Source organism: Podarcis liolepis (genome assembly GCF_965112155.1).
Source record: "Podarcis liolepis genome assembly, chromosome: 8".
Taxonomy (NCBI): domain Eukaryota; kingdom Metazoa; phylum Chordata; class Lepidosauria; order Squamata; family Lacertidae; genus Podarcis; species Podarcis liolepis.
The window spans coordinates 37406109-37433653 of NC_139560.1; the positions used below are offsets into that span (position 1 = coordinate 37406109).

Consider the following 27545-nt stretch of genomic DNA (forward strand, 5'->3'; position numbering starts at 1 on the left):
TTGTGAGAATGACACAGTGTTGTAGTATTGTTTTGTTGAACCAACAGTCCTGTAATCTGAAACATTTTCACTTTGTGTGTCTGCTCTCTGCTTCTTTTTAGTATTTCATCCATTAACCTATGAAGGAGGAGTAGACTTGAACAGGTAACTGAGTTAACGGTAAAGGACTGGGTGGGAAGATTACCTCCAGTTTTAATTTAAAATATTATGTTCTCTTCCAACATAAAATGTTTTCATACCAGTTTTCTTTGTGATGAGCTTTTTGCATGTATCTTGATAGAATGGGGCTGTTTGTTGCTGGATTCTTTAAAAAGTCAGGCATATGTGCTGGGAGTAGCCAAAACAGCACCATCCATGCATAAAAGGAAGGTATTAGCAGGCTTGGGAAATCTTCAGGGTTTGTAGAAGTTAAGCAAACAAACCAATTCCTGGAAAACCCCACCGAATAGGCCAGTGAGGATGCTCATTGGCCACAGAAAGCTGATGGACTGTCAGAGTGTATGTGTGTACAAAATCTAGAAGGGAATATCATGGAAGAAGGAAGGCATGGCTAGCTCGCTTGAAGAGGCACTCTGCACTGCAACATTGCATTGCAAGTCCCACTTGTAATTGCAAACAGTTGGTGAGGTGTCCTGTACCACAGTGCTGGTGGCATCTAAACACTGCAGGCACTTCAGATAGGGAAAAAGAATTTCTCATAACTTACAAAGAAAAGTTGAAAAGCTGCAAGTTTCCTGCTTCTACAGTAAGAAACACATGGAATCACTTGGACTGCAGCTTTCTTGGCTGGCTAAACCACGGCTTATGAAGCCAGAAATGAGCCCTGGGCCCGCACCCCTTGCCATCCTTGTATCCACTTGCACACTGTCTTCAGCATGGACATGCTGTTTTGTTTCAACCGGAGTGGGTGGCGCTGTGGTCTAAACCCAGGGGTCAGCAACCTTTTTCAGTCCTGGGCCAGTCCACTGTCCCTCAGACCATGTGGTGGGCCGACTATATATATTATTTTTTTGGGGGGGGAGGGGATATGAACTAATTCCTATGTCCCACAAATAACCCAGAGATGCATTTTAAATAAAAGGACACATTCTACTCATGTAAAAACACGCTGATTCCTGGACCGTCCATAGGCCGGATTGAGAAGGTGATTGGGCCGCATCTGGCCCACGGGCCTTAGGTTGCCTACCCCTGGTCAAAACCACTGAGCCTCTTGGACTTGTTGATTTGAATCCGCACAACTGGGTGAGCTCCTGTTGCTCTGCCCCAGCTTCTGGCAACCTAGCAGTTCAAAAGCATACCAGTGCAAGTAGATAAATAGGGAGCACTGTGGTGGGAAGGTAAACAGTGTTTCTGTGTGCTCTCGCACTCATCACGGTCCTCTGTGCCAGTAGCAGTTTAGTCATGCTAGCCACATGGCCCGGAAAGCTGTCTGTGTACAAACGCCGGCTCCCTCAGCCTGAAAAGCAAGATGAGCAAGGCATCCCATAGTCACCTTTGACTGGACTTAATCGTTCAGGGGCCCTTTATCTTTTACCGTCTTAACCTCCCAGGAACCTCTATTTTGAACACTTAGTGTACATAAGCTGGTAATGCAAAAATGCTTATGAAAATGGGAACATTGTACCCTATCAGCTCATTACAAGCATAATTTCTTTCTCTAAGGCCTTACAATGTACTCATGATAAAGTAGCTTTGCCAGCTGTTTTGAACAATTGTCTTGTGGCTTCCATTTTTGTTCTGTAAGGTCCATAAATTTGATGTGCATGTCAGCAGGAACGATGCTTACTGCATACATGCATGACATATTTGGGGAGTTAATATAAAATCCATTTGCGTACACAAGTAAGAGAAAAAGCAGTTCTGGTTAATGTATGCCTGTCGTTGTCATAACATATAAACTGGAGTTATAGATACTTCCTGTTCTTGATGGATTAATGTGGTATAACCAAATTTGATATCCATACGTTTCTCTTCTCTTTTTCCATGAAGTATTATGGACCCAAATGAGCGAGTAGCGCTGTTGACACAAATCCTAGAGTTTGGACAGACTCCAAAACAGTTATTTACAATCCCTCATCCTCGGAGGATTATCCCGAAGTTCAAAAGTTTTCCTCGAGCATCCAGTCACGATTTTTCGATGCCTGAGTCTCCAGGTAAATTTGGTGGGGCTACAGATACTGCTGTTAGAATGATAGAATTGCAGAGTTGGAAGGGGCCCTGAGGGTCTATGTACTGTATTTGATAATGCAGCTGACTTTAATTGTGTTTCTTTGTCCAACAAGTTCAATATAAAGATTTAGGTCAGACGCTCTGAAAAATAGTGGTTTATTAGTTTGCAAAAATCCCTTCCAGCAGTCAGAGTGGGAAAGGGGCTTTTGCATGCTGTTATTATTGCCTAGGAAGTTGCAATTCGGCGGGAAGTGGGTATGTAGAGATAAATTAGCCCTTCCTTGGAAGGAAAAAACCCACAGTTTCTTAATTTGATGCCTCAAGTTTCAGCCTACTTTTTAAGCTTTGGTGCTCTTTTGGCACTTTAACTTAGTGTGGCCTTCCGTTGTTTCAACCATGTCTCACCACACACTCCACATTGGTTAAACTGGTAGGGTATCATAAAATGCTCTTTAGGAGGCAACATGGAGACAGAAGGGAATGTGAAAGACGCTGAATAAACTGTAGTTGGCTTACTATATGAAATCTGTAATATATCTCTTCCCTGCTACTGTATTTGGGGGTTTTTTTGGGGGGGTGCATTATTAGTTGACATATTTTATTGTCTGTTAGTTTCTCCAGGTGAAGAATCTTTCGAAGATCTAACAGAAGAAAGTATAACGCTTGCTTGGAACCACATGACCAGATTAAAGATAGATGGGCAACACAAGATTCACAGAGGGTAAACTTTGTTGCATACAGCATACAGAGGAGGGGTCTAGAATGAGACAGTAAAACCCTTTGAACCTTGTAACACATGGTGCAGTCTAGTCAATTAGAAGAAAAACGCAATATTTTGAGGGAGGGAGATTTTGCTTTGTTGGAGGAGTGGTCAAATATGTGGATGTGCAATGCAAGGATTAGGCTAAATGACATGATTGTCCTTATTGCTATCAGTTGGGGTTTTTTTATTTACTGCATATTTTTATCCTGACTTCTTATAAAATATTCAGAGCAGCAAATAAATATACAGAAACTAAAGTGCTTAAATAATCAAATATTAAAAAACGATACTCAGTTACAAGATTGAAAATAATACAAAAGCAGCAGCTGTCAAATATTGATTTCAAAAGGCAATGCCTATTTGGAAAGAGAAGCCTTGTGGGCATCTTAAGCGCATTAGACCCAGGCAGCTTAAGACTTTAAAAGCCCAAACCCTGCATATTAGATGAGCCTGGAAACAAATGCGTAGCCAGCACAGATACCAAACATAGTTATGGCCGCCATACCAGCATTAGCCAGCCACCATCAGGAAGCACAGATGACTTACTAGTTTGACATCAAAATATTCTACTTGCCTCGGTAGGGCTGTCTTGGGCAACAGATTGCTGGAATTTTGTGGTTTATGCCATTCCAGAACTGTGTAAAAGTATATCAACAGTTTCGGATGCAAACAGCACACTTGACCATTGAATTTGGTGGGACTTAATACTTAGTAGACCTGATTAGGTTTACACTGCCAGATATTAATTACAGTTCCTTGCTATGTTTTGAACAGGGCAATCACTGGAATTGCTGTGCCTTGCAGTTCCAACCAGTCTTCTATTTTCACTACATCTCAAGGTGAGTCGTGTTGTTTGGCTGGCTGCTGTCAAGCCTCAGCAATATGAACATTATTCAGTGACACTGTGTAGCCCCTTTCCAATGGTCAGCATAGAATTCCTCTTTGAATAGACTCAGCAGAGACCTATGATCTGTAAAACCAGTATTTGTGGTGGGTTTTCCCCACACTATATTCCTAGAAGCCTTGGGTCAGAGTTGTAGGTTGTGTGCAGACAAAGCACAGGGTATGTATGGTATGTGTTCAGAAGCTGGCTTTCTTTTCTTTTTTTTTAAATCAGCTTTTGATGTTTTTCTTAAAAAAGTATCCCACATCATGTTTCTATCTCTGATTACTGTGACAGAGTTCACAGTTCACATCAATGCTTACTGACATTTCATATGCTAGGGAAGCTCTACAAAGCAACTTTTTAAAAGGTTGGCAATTGAATTTTAGTATCCCACATTGTTTATTGCCTCTCCCCATGACGGGAGAAAAAAAATACAGCATAAATTATGCAGAACAGGATGATCTATGCAAGTTTTCATGCACATATACTAATAGCAAAATCAATCTCTGAGTTCTGATATTTATGTAGCTAAAAAGAAAGTGTCCTTTCTGTTCTGAGAAGAACTGGGCAGGAAGGGACACTATTATCAGCACATCCCTTCCAGAGCAGCTTCTCCTTGCTCTTGGCAGCCCCTCCACCTGCAGAGGTTCTTTGAAAGCTCAGACAGCTGGCCTGATCTGTGGCTCAGAGTCACAGGAGAGAGAGAGAGAGAGACACACACACACAGAGAGAGAGAGAGAGAGAGAGAGAGAGAGAGAGAGACGTGGGGGACAATCCAGAGGACAGAATTTTTTTTTGCCCCTGTGGGGAGGGGACTTGTGTTTATACTCAGGTTGGGCAAAATATCCTACCCATTGCAGCACCATTCAGCCCCACAAAAGTGGAGTTCAATGGTGATTCTCAGGGAGAGGTGCAAATGCAATAACTTTTTGGTGGAAGATGGGCTTACCATTGAAGACAGGGTGGCCAAAGTTTGTTTTTCTAGGTTTTCTCTAATAGGGGGGGGGGGAGTTTTGCTGCTGTTTCTAGTGGCTGTTTGGCTGCCCGCAGCACTCTGCTGCTGCTCTTTTGGTAACTGGGGACAGATTGCCTCAGGGGAACCATGATGCATTCCTTGTGCAAAGGAAATAAAAGCATAGTGCAAAGATTAATTTTGCATGTGTCAGCAGTTCCATGTGTAGTCTCAGTGTGTGTGGCCTCACACATGGCTCAGTCTGGCTCTGCATAGAAATATACTCCAGCAGTTTGCTGATGGGATCTTTGTATCTTGTTGATTTGATAAAACAATTTGGAAATCACTGATATGGTGCTGCTTTCCATTCTTCTCTCAAAATCTGCATTAGATTCAACCCTGAAGATGTTTTCTGCCGAATCAAAAATGCTGCAGCGGAGTATATCCTTTTCAAACATGGTGAGTGCTTCCAGGCTTGTATAATGTTAATCTTGCAGCTGATCTTGCGGAATGTCTCCATAATTTACTACGTATTCCCCGCCCCCCGCCCCAGGTATCTACTGTAGCTTACCAGTATAATTCTAGCAGGTATGCTATAATTGGACTTTTTTGCTGCTCAAATGTCTAGAGAGGTACTTCCAACTCTTAACAGACATTGTGTAGTAAACCTATAACTCGCAAGTGAACATCGCACAGCCATATGTGCTTCTCACCTTGTGTTGTCCCCCAGTTGATGATGGAGCAGATCTAGGCAGGAGGAAAAAACTGAGTAGAGCAAGCTGACCTCCCACAAATCATTGTTCCTGCCTACAGCAGGGCACATGATTGGAATAGAACCCAACCCTGTTAACCCCTCGTCAACCTACAGAAATTTACCACAGTTGCAGTCAATCTTGCAGCTTTCCCTGTCCATTTGCAGGTTCCTTCCATGCTCTGACAGCAACTCATAACAACCAGATAATGTTAAGACTCCCGACTCTCATCAGCCCCAGGCAGCATGACAAGAGATCTGGAAAGATAAGGAGTTGGGAGTCCAACAAGATTCAGGTCATAGGCTCCCGTAGCATCTTCTGGATGCTTTGTGTTGTGTACTCTGTTGTTGAACACTGAAGCTGTACCATTTGATATGGAAGCGTTGGGAAGGCAATAGTGGCAGGGTGCGGTGTTGGGGGGTGGGGAGTGACTGGCAAATACTTCATTCAGATATACCAGCTGGAGTTGCTGCAGTACAGTCTCTGAGAGCAGAAGCTGGAGAGTGTGTATGTTAGTGTGTTTCTGGGGAAAGGAGGCACCTCCCTCTTCTCTCCACCCTGGATGAATCAGGGCAATCTCTGTTAATGACCATTCTCTTTTTAACTTGGGAGACAGAAGAGCATCACTCAGGAGTCCAATATAGTGGGGGTGGGAAAGGGAGAGGCTTGTAAGAATATGTGTGCTGTACCTCTGTGTGCAGCCCCGGACCCACCAACATGCATGTGCAACAGAGCTTAAAATGCTTTCTACTCCTTAGAGCTTAAAATGCTTTCCACTCCTTCTGTAGCTCCATTACCTTAGAGCTTCATCTCTGCACACAAACAAATTGTGTTATAAGCTTCTGGTAATAGATATTTGTTCAAATGTGTTTATTTTCTCTTCTTTTTCGCAATAGCAAAATTGGTTTGTGCCGCTGCACAATCAGATCTTGAGCTCCTAGGATACAGATGGTGCTTGCGATGAGACGGGCTTGTAATGTACTAATGTGTTGTGGCAAGTCTATCATTAAACTGAACATTGTCATCTTTTTGTCATAGGCTCTGTCATCTTGTTTAATCCTACCGGGCGATACTACTGTCGTATGTTCTTCATGGGACAACAATATGTATGTAATTTTACCTTGTACCCAATTGTATATAATACCAGTTGGTAGCTGCTTTATACTTTTATATTAAAGAGCTAAAAATGAATACCGTATTTTGCGCCCCATAGGATGCTCCGGCCCATAGGACGCACCTAGTTTTTTAGGGGGGAAATAAAGAAAAAAATTTTTTATTTCCCAACCCCCCCCCCCAGGTGCGGGGCGGGAAGAACCAGGTCGGGGAACAGTGGGAAGGCACGCTCTGCCTCCCCGCTGTCCCCCGAGCTTGTGGGGCTGGCGATGGGGACTGCAGGCAGCTCTGTGCCGCCATCCAGAGCGGGGCGGGACTTAGCGCCCTGCTCCCGGTGGCCGCGCAGAGCTGCGCTGATCCCGGGACTGCAGGCAGCTCTGCGCGGCCATCGGGAGCGGGGTGGGGCTTCGCTCCCAGTGACCCCGCAGAGCTGCGCTGATCCTGGGACGGCAGGCAGCTCTGCGCCGCCATCCGGAGCGGGGCGGGACTTAGTGCCCCGCTCCCGATGGCCGCGCAGAGCTGCGCTGATCCTGGGACGGCAGGCAGCTCTGCGCCGCCATCCGGAGCGGGGCGGGACTTAGTGCCCCGCTCCCGATGGCCGTGCAGAGCTGCACTGATCCTGGGACTGCAGGCAGCTCTGCGCCGCCATCCGGAGCGGGGCGGGACTTAGCGCCCCGCTCCCGATGGCCGCGCAGAGCTGCGCTGAGCCGGGGACTGCAGGCAGCTCTGCGCAACCCTCGGAGCCGGTCTCCCGAGGGTTGCGCAGAGCTTCCTGAAGCCTGGAGAGCGAGAGGGGTCGGTGCGCACTGACCCCTCTCGCTCTCCAGGCTTCAGCGAAAGCCTGCATTCACCCCATAGGACGCACACACATTTCCCCTTCATTTTTGGAGGGGAAAAAGTGCGTCCCATAGGGCGAAAAATACAGTATATTTCACCTGCTAACTGCCTTACTGGGGAGGTGACTTCCATTACTGGGAGGCTACCACCGAAAAGGCCTTTTTATATTGGAAGCCCTGTTTCAAAGTTGAAAATGTGGACTGATAAATAAATAAATGAACTGAATAAAAATGTGTGCTCTGAAATAGAAGTATTTAAAATATTGATATCTATTTTATTATTTCTGTTAGCTATTTCTATTCAATAGCTTTTGCAAGGCGGCAGGATACATTAATGGGACACGATGATGCTGTCAGCAAGATCTGTTGGCACAATGATCGTTTATATTCTGCATCTTGGGATTCAACTGTAAAAGTATGTAGAGTTCTCCACTTGATATGAATTTGTTGTGATGAAAGATTTTAATCATTTGAGCAAGGATTGCCATTGTATCCTAGATTTGTCAGAAACTGCTCTGGTTGTCCATGTAAGTCACCTGTTTGTGGTGGTAGGACTGACTGTTCCAACTATTTGGAAGTAGTGAGAGAAGCATGGGGTAAAAAATACAGTAGGATCACCATTGTAGGGTAATTAACAAAAGAATTGCCTGAATCCCTAAATTCAAAGCATTGGGCTAAATATTTTAAAATAATCTTTATGTGGTGGTTATTTCCGGTAGTGCCTGTTGGGTAGTTCATCCATGAATTTCCCCCATTTTTTCCATGCTGCTGTTGCTGAGAATTTAAAACAGGACTGGGCAACCTCCAGATGCTGCTGTTATAGAATCATAGACGAAGAGACCCAAGGTCTCTAGTCATCTGGTCCAACCCCCTGCTATGCAGGAATCTCAGCTAAAGCATCCATGACAGATGGCCATCCAACCTCTGCTGAAAAACCTCCAAGGAAAAAAAGTCCACAACCTCCCACCATGGAACAGCTCTTATTGTCAGAAAGTTCCCACTGATGTTTAGTTGGAATCTCCTTTCTTGTAACTTGAAGCCATTGGTTTGAGTCCTACCCTCCAGAGCAGGAGAGAACAAGCTTGCTCCATCTTCCGTGTGACAGCCCCTTAGGAGATTTGATAGCCATCGTCAAATATCTATCAGTCTCCTCTTACCAAGGCCAAACATATGCAACTCCCCCAACTGTAAGGCTTGGTTTGCATCACACCGTTGACTCATGTTGTTGGCTTAATCTGCCATTATCCTTGACAACTGGCAGTGCTGGCTGATGCCGATGGAAGTTGGGAGTCCAGCAACATCTGGAAAGCCACAAGCTCTCCATCCCAAAAATTACAAATTAGCTCTTACTTTTAGGTTACTTAAATTGTCATATCTGGCCAAAGGAGAAGCTTACGTCAGTTCAAATATTTGTGTTCTAGGTGTGGCAGTGCATTCCTGCAGACTTACTGGGCACCAAGAAGCGGTTTGAATTGCTTGCTGAATTGGAACATGATGTTAGTGTGAGTATTAAGATACTTGTGTGCACATATATATTTTTTCAATTCAAACTTCAGCAAAACAAATTTTGGGGGTGGGGCGGGAGGGAAGTCTGTGTGAGGGCTTATTTTAAAGATGTATTGCCATTGCCTGAAAGGTCAGAATTGGTAACAGCAATATGCAAATATAATGTGATGTTTTCTTCATATTCCAGTGATTATTTAGACATAGGTTTGAGAAACCACGGGAAGTAGGAAGAGGGGCACACACATGTGCACATGCATACACACATGTATGAGAAACCTTTTTCCTGTTTTTAAATGAAAACTTGATTTCAGTTTTCCACTTGTGGAAAATGCTCTGTGTTTGATTATCTTTACATACTACCATCTGTATATCTGCTGCTTTACGTAGAATGAGACAACAGGTTCTTATGGGTTTACAGTCTCGGTCTCAAAAAGCAATATGAAAGCAATCTTGATGATTTCAGCATAGGTATGTTGGCAGTGTCTGTATATTTGGACTTGTTTAATACATAAAACAAGTGTATCTAGATTAGATTAACCCAGCAATGTATCTTCATGAAGAAAAACTAATGTATAATTTTTTAATCATTTACATGTTGAGCTTAAATTTTGAAAATGCAGTTATCTGCATCTTAACAAATTATGCCTGTATTCCTGGAATATAGATCTGTAACACTAGGAGAATTCAGTAATAGTTCCCCGAAGCATTGCCAAAAAGGACCATGTAGAAGATTTGTTTATTTGACTTGTTAGCATCTCACTACAAGAATCTTTAAGCAGCTTACAAAAAATTAAGAATCAAAGGATAAAAACAAAAAAATACATTACAATAAAGCCATTACATTGACTGTTTATAAGACTGTAGAATCCAGGCCACTGTGCATATTGCCTTGAATGTTTAAGTGCTCTAGTCATGACTGGCTGCCTTTTAGATGCTTGCTTACTTGCCTTTCTTGCTTCATGGTGCTTGTTACTTCTTTAATCATCTCATACATATGCCTAATTACCTAGGTAAATACAATCAACTTGAATGCTGCATATACCCTGCTGGCATCAGGAACAAAAGAAGGATCCATTAGTATCTGGGATGTTACTACTGCTTCTATCTTGCATCAACTTCCATGCCATTCAGGGACTGTCTCTGATGCTGCTTTTAGTCCCGGTATGTTATGTGTTAATGTCTCCTAAAATATATACATTGTGAAGAGAAAAATACTTCAGTCTGCTGCGAGATAATTCAGAGATATTCGTATTGAATTGATGTGTGTGACCATATGCATGTTTATTCAGAAGCAAGCTCCAGTGTGTTCGGTTGGGCTTACTCCTACGTAAAGTGTGTGTAGGATTGCAACCAACTTGCTCCCCTCTGATTAGGGCTTTGTAATTTTAGTGTGTATCCACCCTCACTCTGCAGTCATACAAAAGACCGGAAATGAAGTAACCCATGAAAATTGGGAGTAGCTTGCCTACCAAAACATCCTAATGTTAAATTATTTGTATTGCGTTGTTGGCTTGAAACAAAAAAGCCATCCAAATAATTTTGTTTGCTTAAAGAAACCTTTCTGCCAAGTCATGTAGAGATGTTTTGGTAAAGCAAGCCACCAGCTAAGTTGGATTTATAAGCATCCATCCAGTTGCCTATGGTAGTTTAAAAATAAGAATAAAACACTGCTAGTTTAGATTATTTTAAGAGGAATTGTGCTGATGCCTAGGAGATGGTTGGTTGTTTACTCAAGCAAGTAATTGATAAAGCTGCCTATTTTAATGAAAGGGTATTCATACATAACATTGAGCAAGTAGAGTGTTAGTGAAACTGTAAACACAATACTGGAACTGTACACTCAGTTATTACCATGTAATGTTCAAGTGTAGAGTCTGTTTTATTGTGTACAACAATTGAGCTGTACAAATCAATGTACACTCATATAAACAGTTGTTCATGTGTCAAGACAACTTGTATCTGTGTTCAGTGTACTATGTGAACAAGCCTCCTGTTGCACCATGTGAGTTGAGTTTTGGCATTGCAGCCTATATTGTGCCATGCAATGGGATTTGCTCACTAGTAGCTATCCATAGAACATAATGGGGCCTGTTTTAAATATGCATGGGAATGGACTGCATGTATTTTGTGGGGTTGGCTTAAATAATCCAGAGCAGTTACCTTGTTTCACAGATAGCCGGCACCTACTAAGCACAGGAGAAGATGGCTACTTTAAAGTGACAGATGTGCAAACTGGAATGATCATCTCTTCCATGCGCTCGGAGGAACCCCAAAGGTAAGTTTTGGAATGCACTTCTGTTTCATATAGGGATTTGCAGTAGAATCATGGATAGCCATCAACATGCATGCCCTCCAGATTCTGTGCGACTTTCATCAGTCTTGGGCAGCATGGCCAATAGACAAGGATGGTAGGAGTTGTAATCCAGCACATCTAGCGGGCATTAAGTTGGCTGCTCCTGTGTTAGATCAAGTTACTCCAAAGAGCTCCATCACTTTATGTGATGGTGTGTGTGTGTGTGTGTGCACACATGCATGCATGGATACTTACATAAGAATGAATTTTGTGTGTAGCATATGCTCAAAGGGTTTAATGTATATGTCCAGTATGGTTTCCGATTGGATGGGAAACCATGTGTTGAGATTCCTAAATTGCAGGGGGTTAACTAGATGACCCCTGAGGTTACTTCCACCTCTACAATTCTGATTCTGACAGTGGTGCTCACAGCAAACTGCAGAACGGGCAAATAGTATTTTCTTAAAGACCAATCAAGGAAATCAAAATTAAGTAGTCTATTCATCTCAAAGGGATAGGCTAAAAGTATTCTCATTTGGAATCTTTCAAGTACTCAAAATTTGACTTGCATTCTTGAGTAACCAAGTGTATTTATAATGGGTTTAACCTTCTTATACATGGGTACCTAAAGCAAATTATGTACAAATAGTAATACAGTTTACCCTTCATCTAACGGGCACAGGGTGGGTTACAAAAATGTAATTTGAAAACTGATTCTTTTGGTTATGAGATACAGAATTTTATCAGTGTCTTTATAAAAATGTCTTCCTGAACTTGGGCACACAGCAGCTGCTTGGCTAAAAACGAGGGTGAGGGTTGGTGTTAAGTAGCATTGTCTGACTCACTTGTGATCTAACAACTTGCTTTTTGCAGATGTTTCAAATGGGATGGCAACACCGTCTTATCAGGAAGTCAATCAGGAGAATTGTTGGTTTGGGATATTGTAGGAGGGAAGATAATAGAAAGAATTGCAGCACATACTGGTATGTGAAATTCTCAACTTTTAAAAATCTGCAAGCATACTTTGAAATCTTTTAAGTAGTGGGTTAATATGTTGATCCTGGTTAGGATGTGTTTGAATGTATCATACCCTGGGGCTCTGTTTTATACCTTAGAACTTAATGTGAAGTATTAAAGAACTGAGCTTGCTCATATTTTCCATTGCAACAGCTTGAGAAACAAAGGGCCAGAATTCATCAGAATATGCATGTATAGCTATGGCCCTAGAATCTGAAATGGCACCTGAAAGTTGGTTGCAGTGATGTGCGACTTGATGCTCTCTGGATCACGGCCTATGAGTATAATATATGTGCATAGCTACAATAGTGTGGAGTGCAGTTCTAGATGATTATGGGCAAATCTAGCAATGCATTGACCAAATAAGACCAAGATTTAAAGATGAGGATAATAAATGGTAAGTGAAACAAGTATCTGATGTACACCTGTCTCTTTCCTAGGTGCTGTAACATGTATGTGGATGAATGAACGATGCAGCAGCATAATCACAGGAGGGGAAGACAGACAAATCATGTTCTGGAAACAGCAATACTAAGAAGTGCCTTCTCACTCAAACACATATGGATATTTTAAAGTGAACTTTTTAAAGGACTTTCTTCGCAAGTAGCAATGCCTGCTGAAGTTCAAAGAGCTGAGATTGGGTCTAGCTCCACTGTTTAGTTGAAAACTGCAAATATTACAATGCTGAACTACAGTATGCACTTGTATTTCCTTATGAATGTTATTATTGCCTGTAATGCTTGTCAAATAAAGACTTATTTTTCAGTAACCAAAGCGGTTCTAACTTGCAACCAACTCTATGATTGATAATCTACTTAACATTATTTGTCTATATTTTTCCACAAAATGGAGATAAACCTCAGGCCTTAGCCAAAATACAAGTGTATCCTATCTCTTTACTTGTATCCTTGCTGCTACATACAGCATGAACCACTGCCATTTCAGATGCTGGACTACAACTATCATTCCTGGCCTTTGACCATGTAGATGTGGACTGCTGGCTGGTCCAACGGCATCTGCAAGCCCTGCTCTAATGCTCCTTTTAAAGCATCGGGATTCAGTTATGTAGAGAAGTACTTTTTAATAGGAACATAGCAGCATTCTTACCTGTAAAAATGGGGGTTAAGGCCTTTGTGTTTATAGAATCCCACCTTCTAAAACTCCTCACCAGCAGACTGAAATGGCTGTGTAATAGGGACCAGCAATGTAAACAACTTCAACCACTGTAGAAAGCTTTAAAGTCTTAAGCAGCAGCCTTCAAAGAAAATGTCAGTTGCCAAATAGCTGTACACAAACTAATAAAATTCAGAAAGGCAAGAAATTAAGGTAACACACTCTCAAAAGTAAAATGAATTATGTTACTGTACATACTGTTCCAAGCTAGGATCCACACCTCAAGACAGCTCACCCCCCTTTCCACTACTAATTAAATTATTGGCTTGGGGAGGGGGGAAGAAATTTAGGGACCTTCATCAGTATAGTTAGAAAAGGAAAACCTTGTTTTTCAGACTTTATTTCCGTTTAACATGGTTAAGGCAACATAATTTAAGCACATTAGAACTTGTAAAAGAGCAGCAGTAAGACAAAACCTAAATGCTCACCTGTGCTATTTAAAATGTCTATGGAATGATAACGTTATGCTCAGTTTAACTGGCATGCTTTGTAAACACTAAAATCAGCAGTTAACAAGCACTACAAGTCATAAATGTAAATATCCTTCCTAGCAGAAGGTAGTAGAAAAACTAATTTGTCTGAAAAAGTACAAAGGGCAGCAATGTGCTTGGATCACAGATAGCAAAAGACACAAGATACATTAGTTTTCATTCCAATGGCTTATATAAAGTGTTGAATTAAACAGTATAACTCTATGAAAAAGAGTTATACTGGTTTTTGTGAGACAAGTATAAGGCTACAAAATTCATAGTTTGAGCAAGGTAATATGTTGGATTGTGACATTCCCAGCCATAATAATGTAAATACTCAAGGCAGTATATCTGCTTTGGGCTTAAAGAAAGGCTCATGTGCAGAACATAAAAGTTGCAGACTAAGTAGCCCATGTTTAGCGTGGTTCTCATTACAGATGCACCCAAAAACAGATTTCTAGACTTCAGGGATGGTGTGATCCATCAGGTTTTTCATAATGCTTGAAGCCATCCTGAAAATAATAATGAATCTTTAACAATGTGTAAAAAGCAGATTAATTCCAAAGCTGCAAAAATATCACAGCAAGGAGTGCAACATTTGAGTCATTTGTTACAAGGCACAAGACCATATGCTGTAAACTCAAAAGCTGAGGGCAAGTTTACTGCAGCAGCTTCTCAACCCATTTCTGGGCAGCAAAAGAAAAAATTAAGTTCTACATTCCTTCACTCCTACAATTACTTTTAGTGCCAATAACACTTTAAAATCAATAATGGTATGAAGCATTGATAAGCTTCATTCTAAGCTGAAATTTGCCTTTTCGTTTTGAAATTTCAGGAAGCAGCTTGACAAGAATAGTTAAAAGATTTTCAGACTCTCTGCCATTGTTAGCCACATTTGTATAAGAGTTTAACACCACATGCATATTACATTTGTTGATATTTATTCTGAAGATCCTACAATCAAAGCATGCCTATTCTTTTAAGAGATTGTTAGTCTATTTAAATGGAGAAGTATTTTACACGTACCTCTTGATTATGTGTTCAAAAATTTGAGAAGGCATGATAGTGATGGTCACCACGTTTCCAGCTGATATGAGTATGTCTGCAATTTGGGCATCCTATGAAGCAAGATAGAAAGTCATGAATTCTGACTTGAAACTTGGCACTTACGGATGTTATTGTGGATGTAGCTTCCACAATAGTTAATTGTTATTAGCTGTCTTAAGCACTATTGAGGTGATAAATTCTATACACATATACAGGTAGAGCTGGTCTGGGGAATGTATGACTCTCTTGATGTTGCTAAACTACAACTCCCAATACCCCTGACCACTAGCTATACCATCTGGGGCTGATGGGAGTCCTACATCATCTGGAGGGCCATAGGTTCCCCATTCCCTGAGGTAGTATAGTGTAAAACAGCCCCTTTCATAAAAAGATGGACTATATTCTGAAATGTAGTTTGCTAAATTAAAAGTCTAAGCTCTCACTTAATCACCTATAGCAGAACCACAGCTTATCCCACTGCTGCCATCATTGCCTTCATACTACATGCTACTGGTTCTTCCAAGCAGCAGAACAACTAATAAGACAAAAAGTATGTGTTAATGTCATTAACAGGGAAGTGAATGTATAATTCTGTTTAATTTCCTTTCACTAGCCTGAGGAACCAGCAACCTTTTTGAAAGACGAGAGCCTGATCTATGCAGATCTAGCAGCAAGAATACTTTGTAGGGCAAAAGGATCAGGATGTTTTAGCTGCTGTTGAATCTCTCTTCCCCAGAGAACCATGGAAGGTGGTTGAAGGTGCAATGACCCCTGACACACACTCCCAGGAACCACAGGATTGCAGGTCCTGTTTTCTATCAATCAAATAAATTTATATGGATAAGCTTTTGCATGTGTCTTCTGCCCATTTAGAACAATATCACTTCCACTTTTCAAAATGCATTACTTGCTGAGTGCGTGTTATCTTGCATGTTACTCACCTTCAGGCCAATTACATTCTGACCATTTATTTCACAGAGGTTGTGTTCTGTCAGAAGTCCATTTCTAGCAGCAGAACTGTCCTTTGCTATTGAAGTTATCTTTCCATTTTTGAATATAAAGCCAACATGCCCAGTACTATCCTTGTGCATGGTAATAGTTCGCTCAAAAGGCCTGTAAGAAAAACGTTCACAGTTTATTGTTTGGAGTATTTACTTAATGTCCTGCATCACTAACCTGTATCCAAAGGTATTAGGCTGTGTACACTTCCCAATTTTACGATTCTATGACACGGCAGTTTAAAGTAGATTCAATACATTCCATGTGTACATGCCTTTTGTGTCATCCATGTGACACTCTCATCATCCAAGCAACAATCCAATCTGGATTCTCCCTATCTGTAGTTAATATACACAGTGGTAACTTGGCTCTCTGAAGACAGGAGTGCCTGGCGTGCTCTGGTCCATGGGGTCACAAACAGTCGGACACGACTAAACTACTAAACAACAACAACTTGGTTCTCGAATGGCTTAGTTCTCGGACAAATCGGCTCCCAAACGCCGCAAACAGGGGAGTAAGTGTTCCGGTTTGCGAACATTTTTCAGAAGCTGAATGTCTGACGCGGCTTCCACTTGAATGCAGGAATCGGAAGTCGCACCTTGGTTTGCGAATGGTTTCAGGAGTTGAATGGACTCCTGGAACGGATTAAGTTCGAGAACCAAGGTACCACTGTAATCCAATGTATAATCCAGACATACTGAAGCACATTGGGCAGTTGGGCTTTTTTGTGTGGTGTGTGTGTGTGTGTGTGTGTGTGTGTGTGTGCTGTTCTGCTGGGTGCTATCTATCGCCACATGTCCTACTTCTGTTAGCAAGGCACTACTTGGTAGGCTGCTGGCAGAGCCAGGTATGACCCATGACTTTTTAAAAAAACAATAGTTTTATCAGGTGTTTTGTGCATGTCTGGTATTTTGGAAATAAAATTGGCCGAATGCACAGGGAACCAAATATCTGAACACATGCCCACAATGGACTTGAATTTTCTGGAATTCAGGGAGGGAGGGTAAATATTAATTTCGGGGAGGAGACAACACATAGTGCAAATCCCATCAAGCACCAGTCACTTGTGTGGACTGGAAAGCACTTGGGCAGATGAATGTGTACATGGAAAAATCAGATATGTGTGACCTATGGGCATATTAACACACCTTTGTGTGCACAACCTTAGGCCCTGACCTTAAGCTAGTCACACTAGGAAACTGAGGTTGGGGGGGGGGCAACACATTCAACTAGGCACTCCTTAACAACTATGAAACTCCAAAGATGTCTAAGAAGGTGTGTAACATTTCTGGAGGGTTTACCTGTCACGGATGATCATTGAAATTCTCTCTCCAGGGGCCTGCTTCAGAATTTTGTGGGCTTTATCAGAGCTCCAACCTGCACAGTTTTCGCTGTTAATTTGCAGAACCTGGTCCCCAAACCGCAGGCCAACTAGTGATGATGGAGAGTTGGCCTGAACCAACTGGACAAAAATACCCTAAACACAAAGATATGTCCACATATGAAAGTAAATTAACATCCAGTATCTTTCCAATGCATTTAGAGAAAACATGCAAGAGCAGCACAGTGAAAAACGGAACACATGCATCACATACACATTTGGCAACAGCTACCATTAAAAAGGGGGTGGGTGGGCAGTTGTGGTTTAAATTAACATGCACATACATTCATTTTATTCTAGAAATATAATTAATAATTAATAAACAAGATAGCAAGCCAATATTAGACTCTCTTAAGAAAGTTGAGTAAACTGCAAAGTTGACTGTCTGTGGAAGGGCTCCGTTTAAGAATGCCAATGATTTTTGGCATGCTTCCTGAGGCTGATGGGAGTTGAAGTTCAGCAACATGTTGACAGCCACATGCAGGCAGCTTTCCACACCTGCCATATACTTTCAGCACAGCATTATGAGTATGTATTAGATTAGGAATCATTCATCTGGCAAGCTAAAATCTTATGTAGATGGTATTTGTGCATGGCTTCAGTCGATGGGGCTCATTAGGTGAATCTTACCCTGTATGTTTTGCTTAAAATCTGTTTTCCTACATGCTCATGTTGAGAAATGATCCAAATTGATAAATATCCACACTGTATTTTGATTATTTTAAATACTTTGATGTTTTTAAATGAAAAGTTTTTTATTATATTTTTATTTGCACATCTTACAATATTTTATATGATTAACATTTTTAACATGACCAAATAAAGAAATAAAAATAAACAGAACATTTAGTGAAACATACAGATTCAGCCATAAAATTAACACCTGGATTAGCAATTATATAGCAACTTGACTGTGTTCAGCTCTAGATAGCTGAAATTAATGGGTCACTTTAAAAAAATAATAATTTAGAAATCAGATTTATCATACATACATTGTCCACTGATTTAAGACGAAGTCCAATTTTTCCATCCTGATCTTTACACAGTATTACTTCACGGATTCCTTGCTTAATTTCCGCTCTGCGAACTCCAACATCATTTCCAGTTACTGGAGCCACCATGTAATTCATTGCAGAAGGGCTTGCAACAAGCTGAGAATTAGAAGACCTTAAAATAAGTAGACCTTACAAACTGGCAGAATCAAGTCTCATTTACAGTCATACCTCGGGATAAATGTGCTTCAGGTTGAGCGTTTTCAGGTTACGCTCCGCGGTGACCCAGAAGTAAAGGAGCGCGCTACTTCCGGGTTTTGCAGCTTGCGCATGCGCAGATGCTCAAAATGACGTCAAGCGCATGTGCGGAAGTTGCGAATGGCGACCCGCGCAGCCGTGGGTTGCGTTTGCTTCAGGATGCGAACGGGGCTCCAGAACAGATCCCGTTCGCATCCAGAGGTACCACTGTATAGGCCTTTTTTTTAAATGGGACAAACCCATGACTGACTTCAGGACAACAATTTTGTGCTTTATAAAAGTTATATTATTTTAGAATCCTTAGGATCACAGGTATTGATGGGAGCAGAATCCAACAAACTGGGTTTCCAAGGCAGACTCATTTGATGCACACCAATCTGTAGATTGGGGGTTTATTTCCAAGTTGTTGGATTCCTTTAGCCCTGAAGCAAACTGGGAAATAATTCATTGCAACTAAAAGCAAACAAAGTATCTCCCATCTCCCCACTTTCCTCAAAGCTCTGGGTGATTACTCAGTCAGCTTGGTTTAGTTTCTCAGAAAAGCTTGGTAAATCTGGTGTGTGTGGTTTTTTTTTTTAAAAAAAAGGTGCAACAGTGCTTCTTGGAAGGTTTGAAGCCCCCTGCTATGACTTATATTAAGGCCACAATTTGATTCAGGACTTGAATCACCCCAATTTGTATCATCATTTGGGGTACAGAGAGGATGCACACCCCTAATATTTCAGCTCTTGCTTTTATAATGTTCTAAATATGGAGAAGATTGAAATTTTAAAGAACCCCAAAGAAGCAGCATGCATCTTTTCTTTTCTTTTATTTCAGCAAAACACAAAACACAAGGAAACCTAAATTAGTCCTACTTATATGGTTGATACTTACCCCCTGAGAATTTACAGCAGGCACCATTGCCATGTTTCTTTGTATCTCTTCTTCATTTAGGCTTAGACCCATATACTGGGCAAGTTCAGGATACAGTTTGGGATACAAGTCTATAGAAAGTAAACAAAAACAATGTTAAACTATTACTATTATTTAGAGCCTGTTGAGATGATTCTCAATTTCACAGGTGAGAAGTCAAGTATCAGACTGGAGCAATCCTATCCTCCCTTAGAACATGCTGACAGTTACCACTGCACTTGGAGCTACTGGATTGACATATTGAAAGCTTATTAGGATCACTGACCAGCAACTCTCAGATTAGAAAATCCACATAAGGATTTTACAAGGTAGCCCAAGGACTGCCTTTAAAGGAAAATAAAACTTTTTCAAAAAAGTTAATAGCTGCTTCAAGCGGCCACAAAGCACAGCTGATGCCAGGTATGTTGAAAATAGGGTTTCATATGCCACTGGGAGCAGTGACATACCTTCCCTCCCAGGAACAACATATGCAAAAAAACCACCCCTGCCCTGTCATCACATCCCAATGCTCCCGGGGGCAATTGAGGCTCCCATTGTGAATATGTGCAGCAGCAGCTAGACTTTCTAGCCACTTGGAAAGGGTATTATAGGTAAGAAGAAGACAACATTCATTAAAAGGCAGTCCTCAGGCTGCTTCATAAGTACTTTTAAACAATATTGTGCAGGGTTCCCCCCTCCAAAAAATAATAATTTCACACATTTAATGCAGGAGGAGGATGGAACAGAAATCCTTATGAACACATGCAAAAGTAATTCAAATAGATTTAGACTGACAAGCACCCTACAAGCACCCAACTCCATTTAATTCTCTTTAAAGCAATTCTCTTTATACAGCCTATCCTTATCATTTCCAGAGATCAATAAAAACTTCTCACTTCAAACCAGTGAAATAAATAGTTTAGCTAGAACTTGTGTTATGTCTATTGACTTTTGTTAAGGTTGTATTTTTTGTGCTATACATATTTAGCTTCTGCTACCTCATATTTTCTTAGCACTAAAGTAACTTACTTCCATGTTGAAGGGTGGGTGCTGAGGCTTCAGATAAAATTGCTGGATTGGCTGGGTTTGAAGCAAAAGATGTCTGTGCCTGCACAGGAAGATAAAGTAAAAACTTTTTAAAGTTTATAAACAGACATAGTTCTATAATACAACAGGCATGTGGGTTGCATAGCCAAAAACTTTTAATTATGCCTTTAGGTTACATAAATATTTAGTTACAAGCCAATATGTTCCAGTTGTTAAGAGTTACAAGTTACATTACAATGTTTGCTTGCTCACAAAAATATGTGAATTTCAAAATGGGGAACTTATTTTCAAAACAATTTTCTAACCTGTTTAGGAGTAACTTTGTTTGAGGAGTGGGACTTAATGCCGAGGAAACGCATGCCTTATTCTATAATAGCTACTTTTATCAAAACACATATTGAATGTGTACTACAAATACTTTTATTCTTTATCCTTTGCTTTACTTTTGAGTTTCCTTAATACAAATTTGGAAATTTATCTGATAAATAAAAACAGATCAGGCTCTAAAGAACTATACTAAAGAATTAGTTCCATACACCTAAAAGGCTTTGGATTTGTGACCCATTCAAATAGTGCATGGTAAAGTTACTTTTCAAACAGAGTGAATTTCAAGGCAATTTGTGACAGTGTTTGGAACCGCAGCAAAAATAATTCAAGTATTACATCAGAAAGGTTCACAGGATGCCTGCATATCCATCCATCCACACACACACACACATACTTGGAGAGGCCTAAACTGTCGGAGCTCACACTTAGTGTAATTATTATAACAGCAGAAACTATGCACATAATTAAAAGATAATCTTTATACAAGAATATATTTTTATGTGCTGGTCTACAAGATACAGAAATATGTTTTTCAAAAATAGAATTTTCAAATGGTTACTGTTTTGACCTTCAGCAAACACTGGTTTCCCCCATAAAATATACTTTGACATACCTGAATTACTTTGTCCACCTTGAGATCCTCCAGGGAAGGATACAGCGACATTTTCAAGAATTAGCCTGAAAGAAATAAAACAAAAAGTCTTAAAATGAACGAGGAAGTAGCACTTATATGCAAGTTGGGTACAGAATTGCCTAGCATAGCTTTATGTTTTTAATCCCTCAGAAACTAACTTTTTTCAAGTCATATCTGTGCACCATGCAAATTACAGCACAATTCCATGCAAACTTACTCAAAAGCAAGTTCAGCAATATAAAACAGGTCTTGCTACCAGGTAAACATCAATATGACTGCACTCTTACCTATGCTTTACAGCACAAGGAATTTGCATGGCACACAAGACAGTCTTGATGGACACAGGGGAAAGAATAGCCTTTCCATTCCTTGCAATACCCTCTTATGCTGTCTCTATGCATACCAATATGCTTTCACACTGACAAAAGTACAGTGGTACCTCTGGTTACGAACGGATCCATTCTGGAGGCCCGTTCACAACCTGAAAGGAACGCCACCCGCGTCTGTGCGTGCGCATGTCGCGATTCACCGCTTCTACGTGTGACGTCATTTTGCGCGTCTGCGCATGCGGTGAAAACCAGAAGTAACCCTTTTCGGTACTTCCAGGTCGCCACGGGACACAACCTGAAAACGCTCAACCTGAAGCAAATGTAACATGAGGTATGACTGTATGGAGAAAGTAAGGCTCTATTGTAACCACTGGGATTCCTTCACATGCGTGTTTTGCACCTACACTTGAGTAAATTGAGCCTCAGTTTTTTTAATATATAGTTGGTTATCCTATCCTAGAATGACTATCACACTAGAAACATGCACTTTCCATTACAATATCTAATGCAAATATGCAGCTCTTCAGCAGTCCAACAGAAATCAGATGCTCTGAGTGCTAGTCACCATTTGTATGCACAAATGTATCTTGCAGAAATCTTATCAGTTGTCATTGATGAAAGAGTACTGAAAGAGCACTGGGGAGGCTGAAATTTGTTTTAAAACACTATTTTACAGTTCAGGTTGTTATCTTTTCCCATCTACCCCACTAGAAGGGAATATTTGATTGCATACTGGAATCCTCACTTTCTGAATAGTAGCCAAGGTTGTCAATTTGAGCTACAAATGAATCCATCTTTTTACTGGGTTAATTTTACAGATTCCCTCCTCTCCATCTTTTCATCCAATACAAACTGACTGCACTGGGAGTCAAAGGGACAGTATACAGTGGTGCCTCGGGATGCGAACGGGATCTGTTCCGGAGCCCCAATCACATCCTGAATACAACGTAAGACGCGACTGCACGTCTGCGTGGCTCGAGTTTTGCCGCTTCCGCACATGACGTCGTTTTGAGCGTCTGCACATGCGGTGAAACCAGGAAGTAATGTGCTCCGTTACTTCCGGGTTGCCGCGGAGCACAACTCGAATACGCTCAATCCGAAGCACGTTCAGCCCAAGGTATGACTATAATAGATGTGAACTAATAATTCCAAAACCTTTGATCCAACTCTACAATTCTATGATTCTATTATTCTCTCTTTCTACTTTTCTACTCTTTTCTACATAAGTTTTACAACCATTTATTAGGAAGTATTATTCCTCCCCTTTCCCTATTAGGTTGGAGCAAAAAGAGAGTTGCCCTCAACATGCCCCAGGATATGGACAAATATTGGCTTGGTTTACTTGGTTCAATTAACCTTACTAACAACTTATGTTTGAAAAGAAACACAAAAAAAATCACACTAAAAGCCAAGCTTCTAAAATATTTCAGGATTTGCATGTAACCTAGGAGATAATTAGCCAGTAGCTAAATGCTTGGATTATGTGTGCGCTCACCCCGCCCGCCCCCGCAAGAGACCTTGGAAGTTGTTTAAAAACACAATATTAGAAGCTCAATATTAGAAGCTGCAGATCAGGAAATATACCACAAGGACCAAGAGGATCCCAGCATGCTTAGAGACAAGAAGGTTTCCTTCAAAAATTTAAGTATTGTCCAAATTAAGAGAACAAAAAGGAACACAAACTTTGACCAAAAAAGTGAAAGCAGACAAAAGGTTCTTAAAATATATTAGTAGCAGGAGAGTCTAGGGAGGTGGTGTGCTACAGAAGGATAGTAAGATTGCAGAGAAACTGAATGAACTCTCTGCATCTGTTTTCACAATGCAAGATATATGACAGATCCCAGTGCCTGAACTAACTTTTACTGAAGGCAAGTCTGAGGAACTGAGGCAGATAATGGTGACGAGAGATGAAGTTCTCGCCCTTACTGGCACAATAAAAAGTGACAAATTGCTGGGTCTGGATGGCATCCAACCAAGAGTTCTCAAATAACTCAACTGTGAAATTGCTAATCTTCTAACAAATGTATGCACTTTATTCCTCAGATGAGCCTCCATTCCTGAGGACTGTAGTCAATGTAACACTTTTTTTAAAAACAGATTGGGCAGGGAGAGAGGATCCTAGAAATTAAAAGCTAGTTAGCTTAACGTCTGTCCCTCCCAAAACTGGTGTAAAATACTGTTAAAGATAAAATAACCAAGCATGCAGAAGAACAAACCTGAAACAAAGCCAGCATAGCTTCTGCAAGGGTGAGTCCTATCTAACATAACAATTCTTTGAGAGCGTCAACAAACATGTAGATAGAGGTGATCTGGTTGATGTTGTGTTCTTGTACTTTCAAAAAGCTTTTGACAAGTTACCTCACCAAATATTCCTGGGTAACCTTAACAGTTGTTTAATAAAAGGAGAGGTCATCTTGTGGATCAATAATTGGTTAAGTAGCAGGAACCAGAAAGTAGGAATAAATGAAGAATTCTCCAAATGGAGAAGTGTAGAAAGTGGGAGTCCTTCAAGGGTCAGTATTGAGACGTATGCTTTTTAACTTATTCATAAACAATCTAGAGTAAGGAGTGAGCAACACAGTGGCCAAGTTTGCTGATTACACTGAATTGTTCAGGGTTGTTAAAAGAAAAAGACGTTGTGAAGATCTCAAAAGAGAATCTCTCCAAACTGAATGAATGGGCAGTAAAATAGCAAATTCAATTCAATGTAAACAAGTGTAAAGTGTCAGGGCAAAACCCCTTAAATTTCACATATATGCTCATGGGGTCTGAACTTGCGACTGATTAGGAACAAGACCTTGAGGTCACAATAGATAGCCTGATGAAGATGGCAACCCAATGCGCAGAGGCCATGAAAAAAGCAAATTCCATGCTAGGGAGCATTAGGAAAGAAACTGAAATTAAAACTGCCAATATCATGGTGCCATTATACAAATCTATGGTGTGACAACATTTGGAATACTGTGGACAGTTCTGGCCGCCTAACCTCAATCAATCAATTAATCAGTAAAACAGTAGAGTTGGAAAAGGTTCAGAAAAGAGCAACCAAAATGATCAAGGCGTGGAGTGACTCCCCTATGATAAATGGTTGCAGCATATGGGACTTTTTAGAGAAAGGTTGAGCAGAAATGACATGAAGATGTTTATAAAAAATTATACATGGTATGGAGAAAGTGAAAGCAGAAAATGTTTCCTCTTTCTCTCATATCACAAGAGTGCATGCATATTCAACATAGATAAATTACTTCTTCATGCAACACAGTTAAACTATGGAAGTCACTCCCACAAGAGACAGTGACGCCCATCAACTTGGATGATTTTAAAAAGACTGGACAAATTCATGGAGAATAAGATTACCAATGATTACTAGCCATGATAGCCATGCTCTGCCTCCAAAGTCGGAGGCAGTGATGTTTCTGAATATCAGTTGCTACAGGATGGGAGAATGCTCTTGTGCCCAAGGTCCTGCTTGCAGGTTTCCCACAGGCATTTGGTTGGCTGCTGTGAGAGAAGGATGCTGCATTTTGCATATTTTAAAAAATGACTGAACAAATACAGCCAAAGTGTCAATTTATATCGAGAGAGAAAAAGTGGGGTTATGGGCAGGAGAAAAGTCTGCCAAAATATGAAGTACAACTTCATTCAAAAAGACTGTATGTGTATTTCATCCAAGTATACATTTGGAACAGAAAGCACAGATCCTCTAAAGCTGCAATCCTGAACACTCATACTAAACAGTTAGCCTAACTGAAAACACACTTTCACATATAGGACTGTGTTAGATAGAATTCAAAAAGAAAACAATTCCCATTCATTTTTCCAGAGGGGTAGTTGTGTTGGCCTGCTGCAGTAAACCCAACAAGGAGTCTCGTGGCAATCAAATGTATTATGGCCTAAGCTTTTGTGGACTACAGTACATCCCATCAGAATGCAACACCCACGAAATTCAACATATCTGTGGCTCGTGAAAGCTTATGTCACAATAAATCTGTTAAGTTTTCAAAATATCTCAAGACTTTGTTTTGCTGTTGTCGTCGTGTGGGGTACACACACGCAGATGAAGAACAAGGTAGGTATTAAATACTGTAACGCAAAATAAAGGTTCGATGGATCCCTGTAGGGTTTGCTGTGAATATCAAAACAGATCCCGACTTTCAGAGGATGTAAATCACATGAGTGGAAAGAGCCCTGCGCCACTCACAGAAATAGGACTACATACTTCCTTCTCCCACCTTTAAAGTAAACAGTCTACGTAACGAAACCAAATGGACCCGAGTCTTGCTTCCTCCGCCGACCTCAACTTCGCTCTCTGAGCCAAAAGACAACCCTCCCCGTCCCCGCGATAAACCCCCTGCCCTTTATTGGCCCGACTCCTCCCCTCCAATCTCAACCTTGTTCCCCGCCCCTCGAGGGAGACGGAGGTCCGCGTGGGCCGCCCGCCCTCCTTCCCTCCCACAGGAGCCCCGCCAAGCTGCTGCTCCCCCTTCGCCCTCGCGAGACTCAGGGGGAAAGGGGCTCGCTTCCGCCGAGGCTTCCCGCCCCGCCACCCCGGCCGTTACGTGGGGGGGGGGGGCGAAACACCCGCGCAGAAACCAGGGGCGTCGCCTCCCGAAGCCCGTTTTCTGACCCGAGGCGCGCCTCTGAGCATACGGAGAGCGCGCTCCCCATGACCCGCCCCGCTCAGCCGGAGCCAGAGGAAAGGGGGCTGTTTCCGCCTCAAACGGGCCTGGCCGAAGCCCCCGCGTCGCTTTACCGAGGGAGGGAGACGCTGCTGCCCCCGGCCCAGCCGCCAAGGGAGAACAGAGGGCCCGGCCCAGCCTGCTTCAGGCCTCTCGCCCGCCCGCCCGCCCGCCCGCCCCGCTTCTCCCGCGTCCTCCCCCGACGGTGTCCTAAAAGATGAGAGGCTCACCGAACGAGTCGAGGGCGACGGCTTCGATTCCCGGACCGTTAAGCGCAAGGCTGGCTGTGAGGCGGAGGCTCTTGCTTCAGGTCCTGGCGTTTCCTCTATGAGGAGGAGGCGGCGTCGGGCGAAACACAAGCCAGCTGGCGGAGAGTCCTGCGCGCATGCGCCACCAGCGGCGGGAGGGGGGCGGACGGGCTGGTGGTTGTCTTAGGCAGGCTTGTTTGATCAGGCCTGATGGACTCCGGGGGGGCACCCCCCCCCAAGCACAAGTCAGCTATCTCGAAGCACGGGACTCACTTTGTGTATGTGTGTTAAGGCAAGGCTGGCCCAAGACATTTTGGCACAATTGCAGCTCCATCCCCACCAGGGAAGAAGGGGTGAGGAATCAGGAACAAAGCAGGAAAGAATGTTGACATTAGGATCTGCTGTCCCCTGTGGATACTGCTGCCTGAGGCAGTCACCTCAGCTTGTCTCATGGGTGGGCTGGCCCTGTGTGAATGTCTAGCTGCCAATGGAGTGCTGAACTGGGGCTCAGCTCTTTCATACACACAGTTTGTCACTTCAGCTGATGAATGTGCCCCATGTAGAGATGGACTTGCTTTATAGATCATAAAGGTGTACATGGACATAAAGAAAGGGGGGACCTTATAGCAACATTGGTCTTTGAATCACATGAATATATTTTGAACAGCATTTATCTTCGGCAAGTTCACTCACTAGAAAAATAGTGTGACTAAGGTTCTGCAATTTCCCATAAGTTCTATAAAGCAGTCTCATGACAAGCGGCAAAGTTCCTCAAATTTC

The 27545-nt window shown here is 41.8% G+C and overlaps 2 protein-coding genes across 10 annotated transcripts in view; one reads left to right on the forward strand and one right to left on the reverse strand.

Moving 5' to 3' along the window:
• The window catches only part of NSMAF (neutral sphingomyelinase activation associated factor), a 37344-nt gene extending 24288 nt beyond the window's left edge, over nucleotides 1-13056 (forward strand). For 3 of the 8 annotated variants that reach the window (XM_083517888.1, XM_083517886.1, XM_083517891.1), the window contains 12 exons: nucleotides 102-144; nucleotides 1990-2153; nucleotides 2782-2890; nucleotides 3707-3771; nucleotides 5162-5229; nucleotides 6561-6628; nucleotides 7763-7886; nucleotides 8893-8973; nucleotides 9988-10138; nucleotides 11150-11252; nucleotides 12144-12253; nucleotides 12728-13056. In XM_083517888.1, coding sequence (XP_083374014.1) covers nucleotides 102-144; nucleotides 1990-2153; nucleotides 2782-2890; nucleotides 3707-3771; nucleotides 5162-5229; nucleotides 6561-6628; nucleotides 7763-7886; nucleotides 8893-8973; nucleotides 9988-10138; nucleotides 11150-11252; nucleotides 12144-12253; nucleotides 12728-12822 — 1181 coding nt within the window. In that variant the 3' untranslated portion in view covers nucleotides 12823-13056. Of the gene's footprint in view, nucleotides 1-101; nucleotides 145-1989; nucleotides 2154-2781; nucleotides 2891-3706; nucleotides 3772-5161; nucleotides 5230-6560; nucleotides 6718-7560; nucleotides 7887-8892; nucleotides 8974-9987; nucleotides 10139-11149; nucleotides 11253-12143; nucleotides 12254-12727 lie in introns of those variants that run through there. The other 5 variants (XM_083517889.1, XM_083517887.1, XR_014529338.1 and 2 more) reach the window with 4 other exon arrangements.
• Nucleotides 9697-26910, reverse strand: SDCBP (syndecan binding protein). Of its 2 annotated transcripts, XM_083518047.1 has the most exons (9): nucleotides 26748-26910; nucleotides 21489-21553; nucleotides 20531-20609; nucleotides 19484-19593; nucleotides 18350-18508; nucleotides 17278-17453; nucleotides 15919-16090; nucleotides 14957-15048; nucleotides 9697-14442 (listed from the first exon to the last, which is right to left on the reverse strand). In XM_083518047.1, exons 2-9 carry the CDS (start codon nucleotides 21537-21539, stop codon nucleotides 14388-14390), a joined length of 894 nt encoding a protein of 297 aa, XP_083374173.1. In that variant the 5' UTR covers nucleotides 21540-21553; nucleotides 26748-26910; the 3' UTR covers nucleotides 9697-14387. The 2 variants fall into 2 exon arrangements, with proteins under 2 accessions (XP_083374173.1, XP_083374172.1); XM_083518046.1 differs by lacking the exon at nucleotides 26748-26910 and having other exon boundaries at nucleotides 21489-21645.
• Between the last annotated feature and the right edge of the window lie 635 nt (nucleotides 26911-27545).

What these genes read in the sequence shown, in the direction of transcription:
- SDCBP (XM_083518047.1), bottom strand. Translation starts at nt 21,539, where the DNA reads ATGTCGCTGTATCCTTCCCTGGAGGATCTCAAGGTGGACAAAGTAATT. An exon ending in CTGCTGTAAATTCTCAGGGG is followed by an intron (nt 18,509 to 19,483) that starts GTAAGTATCAAC and finishes TCTAATTCTCAG; the next exon opens with CTTGTTGCAAGCCCTTCTGC. An exon ending in AGAATGTAATTGGCCTGAAG is followed by an intron (nt 15,049 to 15,918) that starts GTGAGTAACATG and finishes CTTGCTTCATAG; the next exon opens with GATGCCCAAATTGCAGACAT.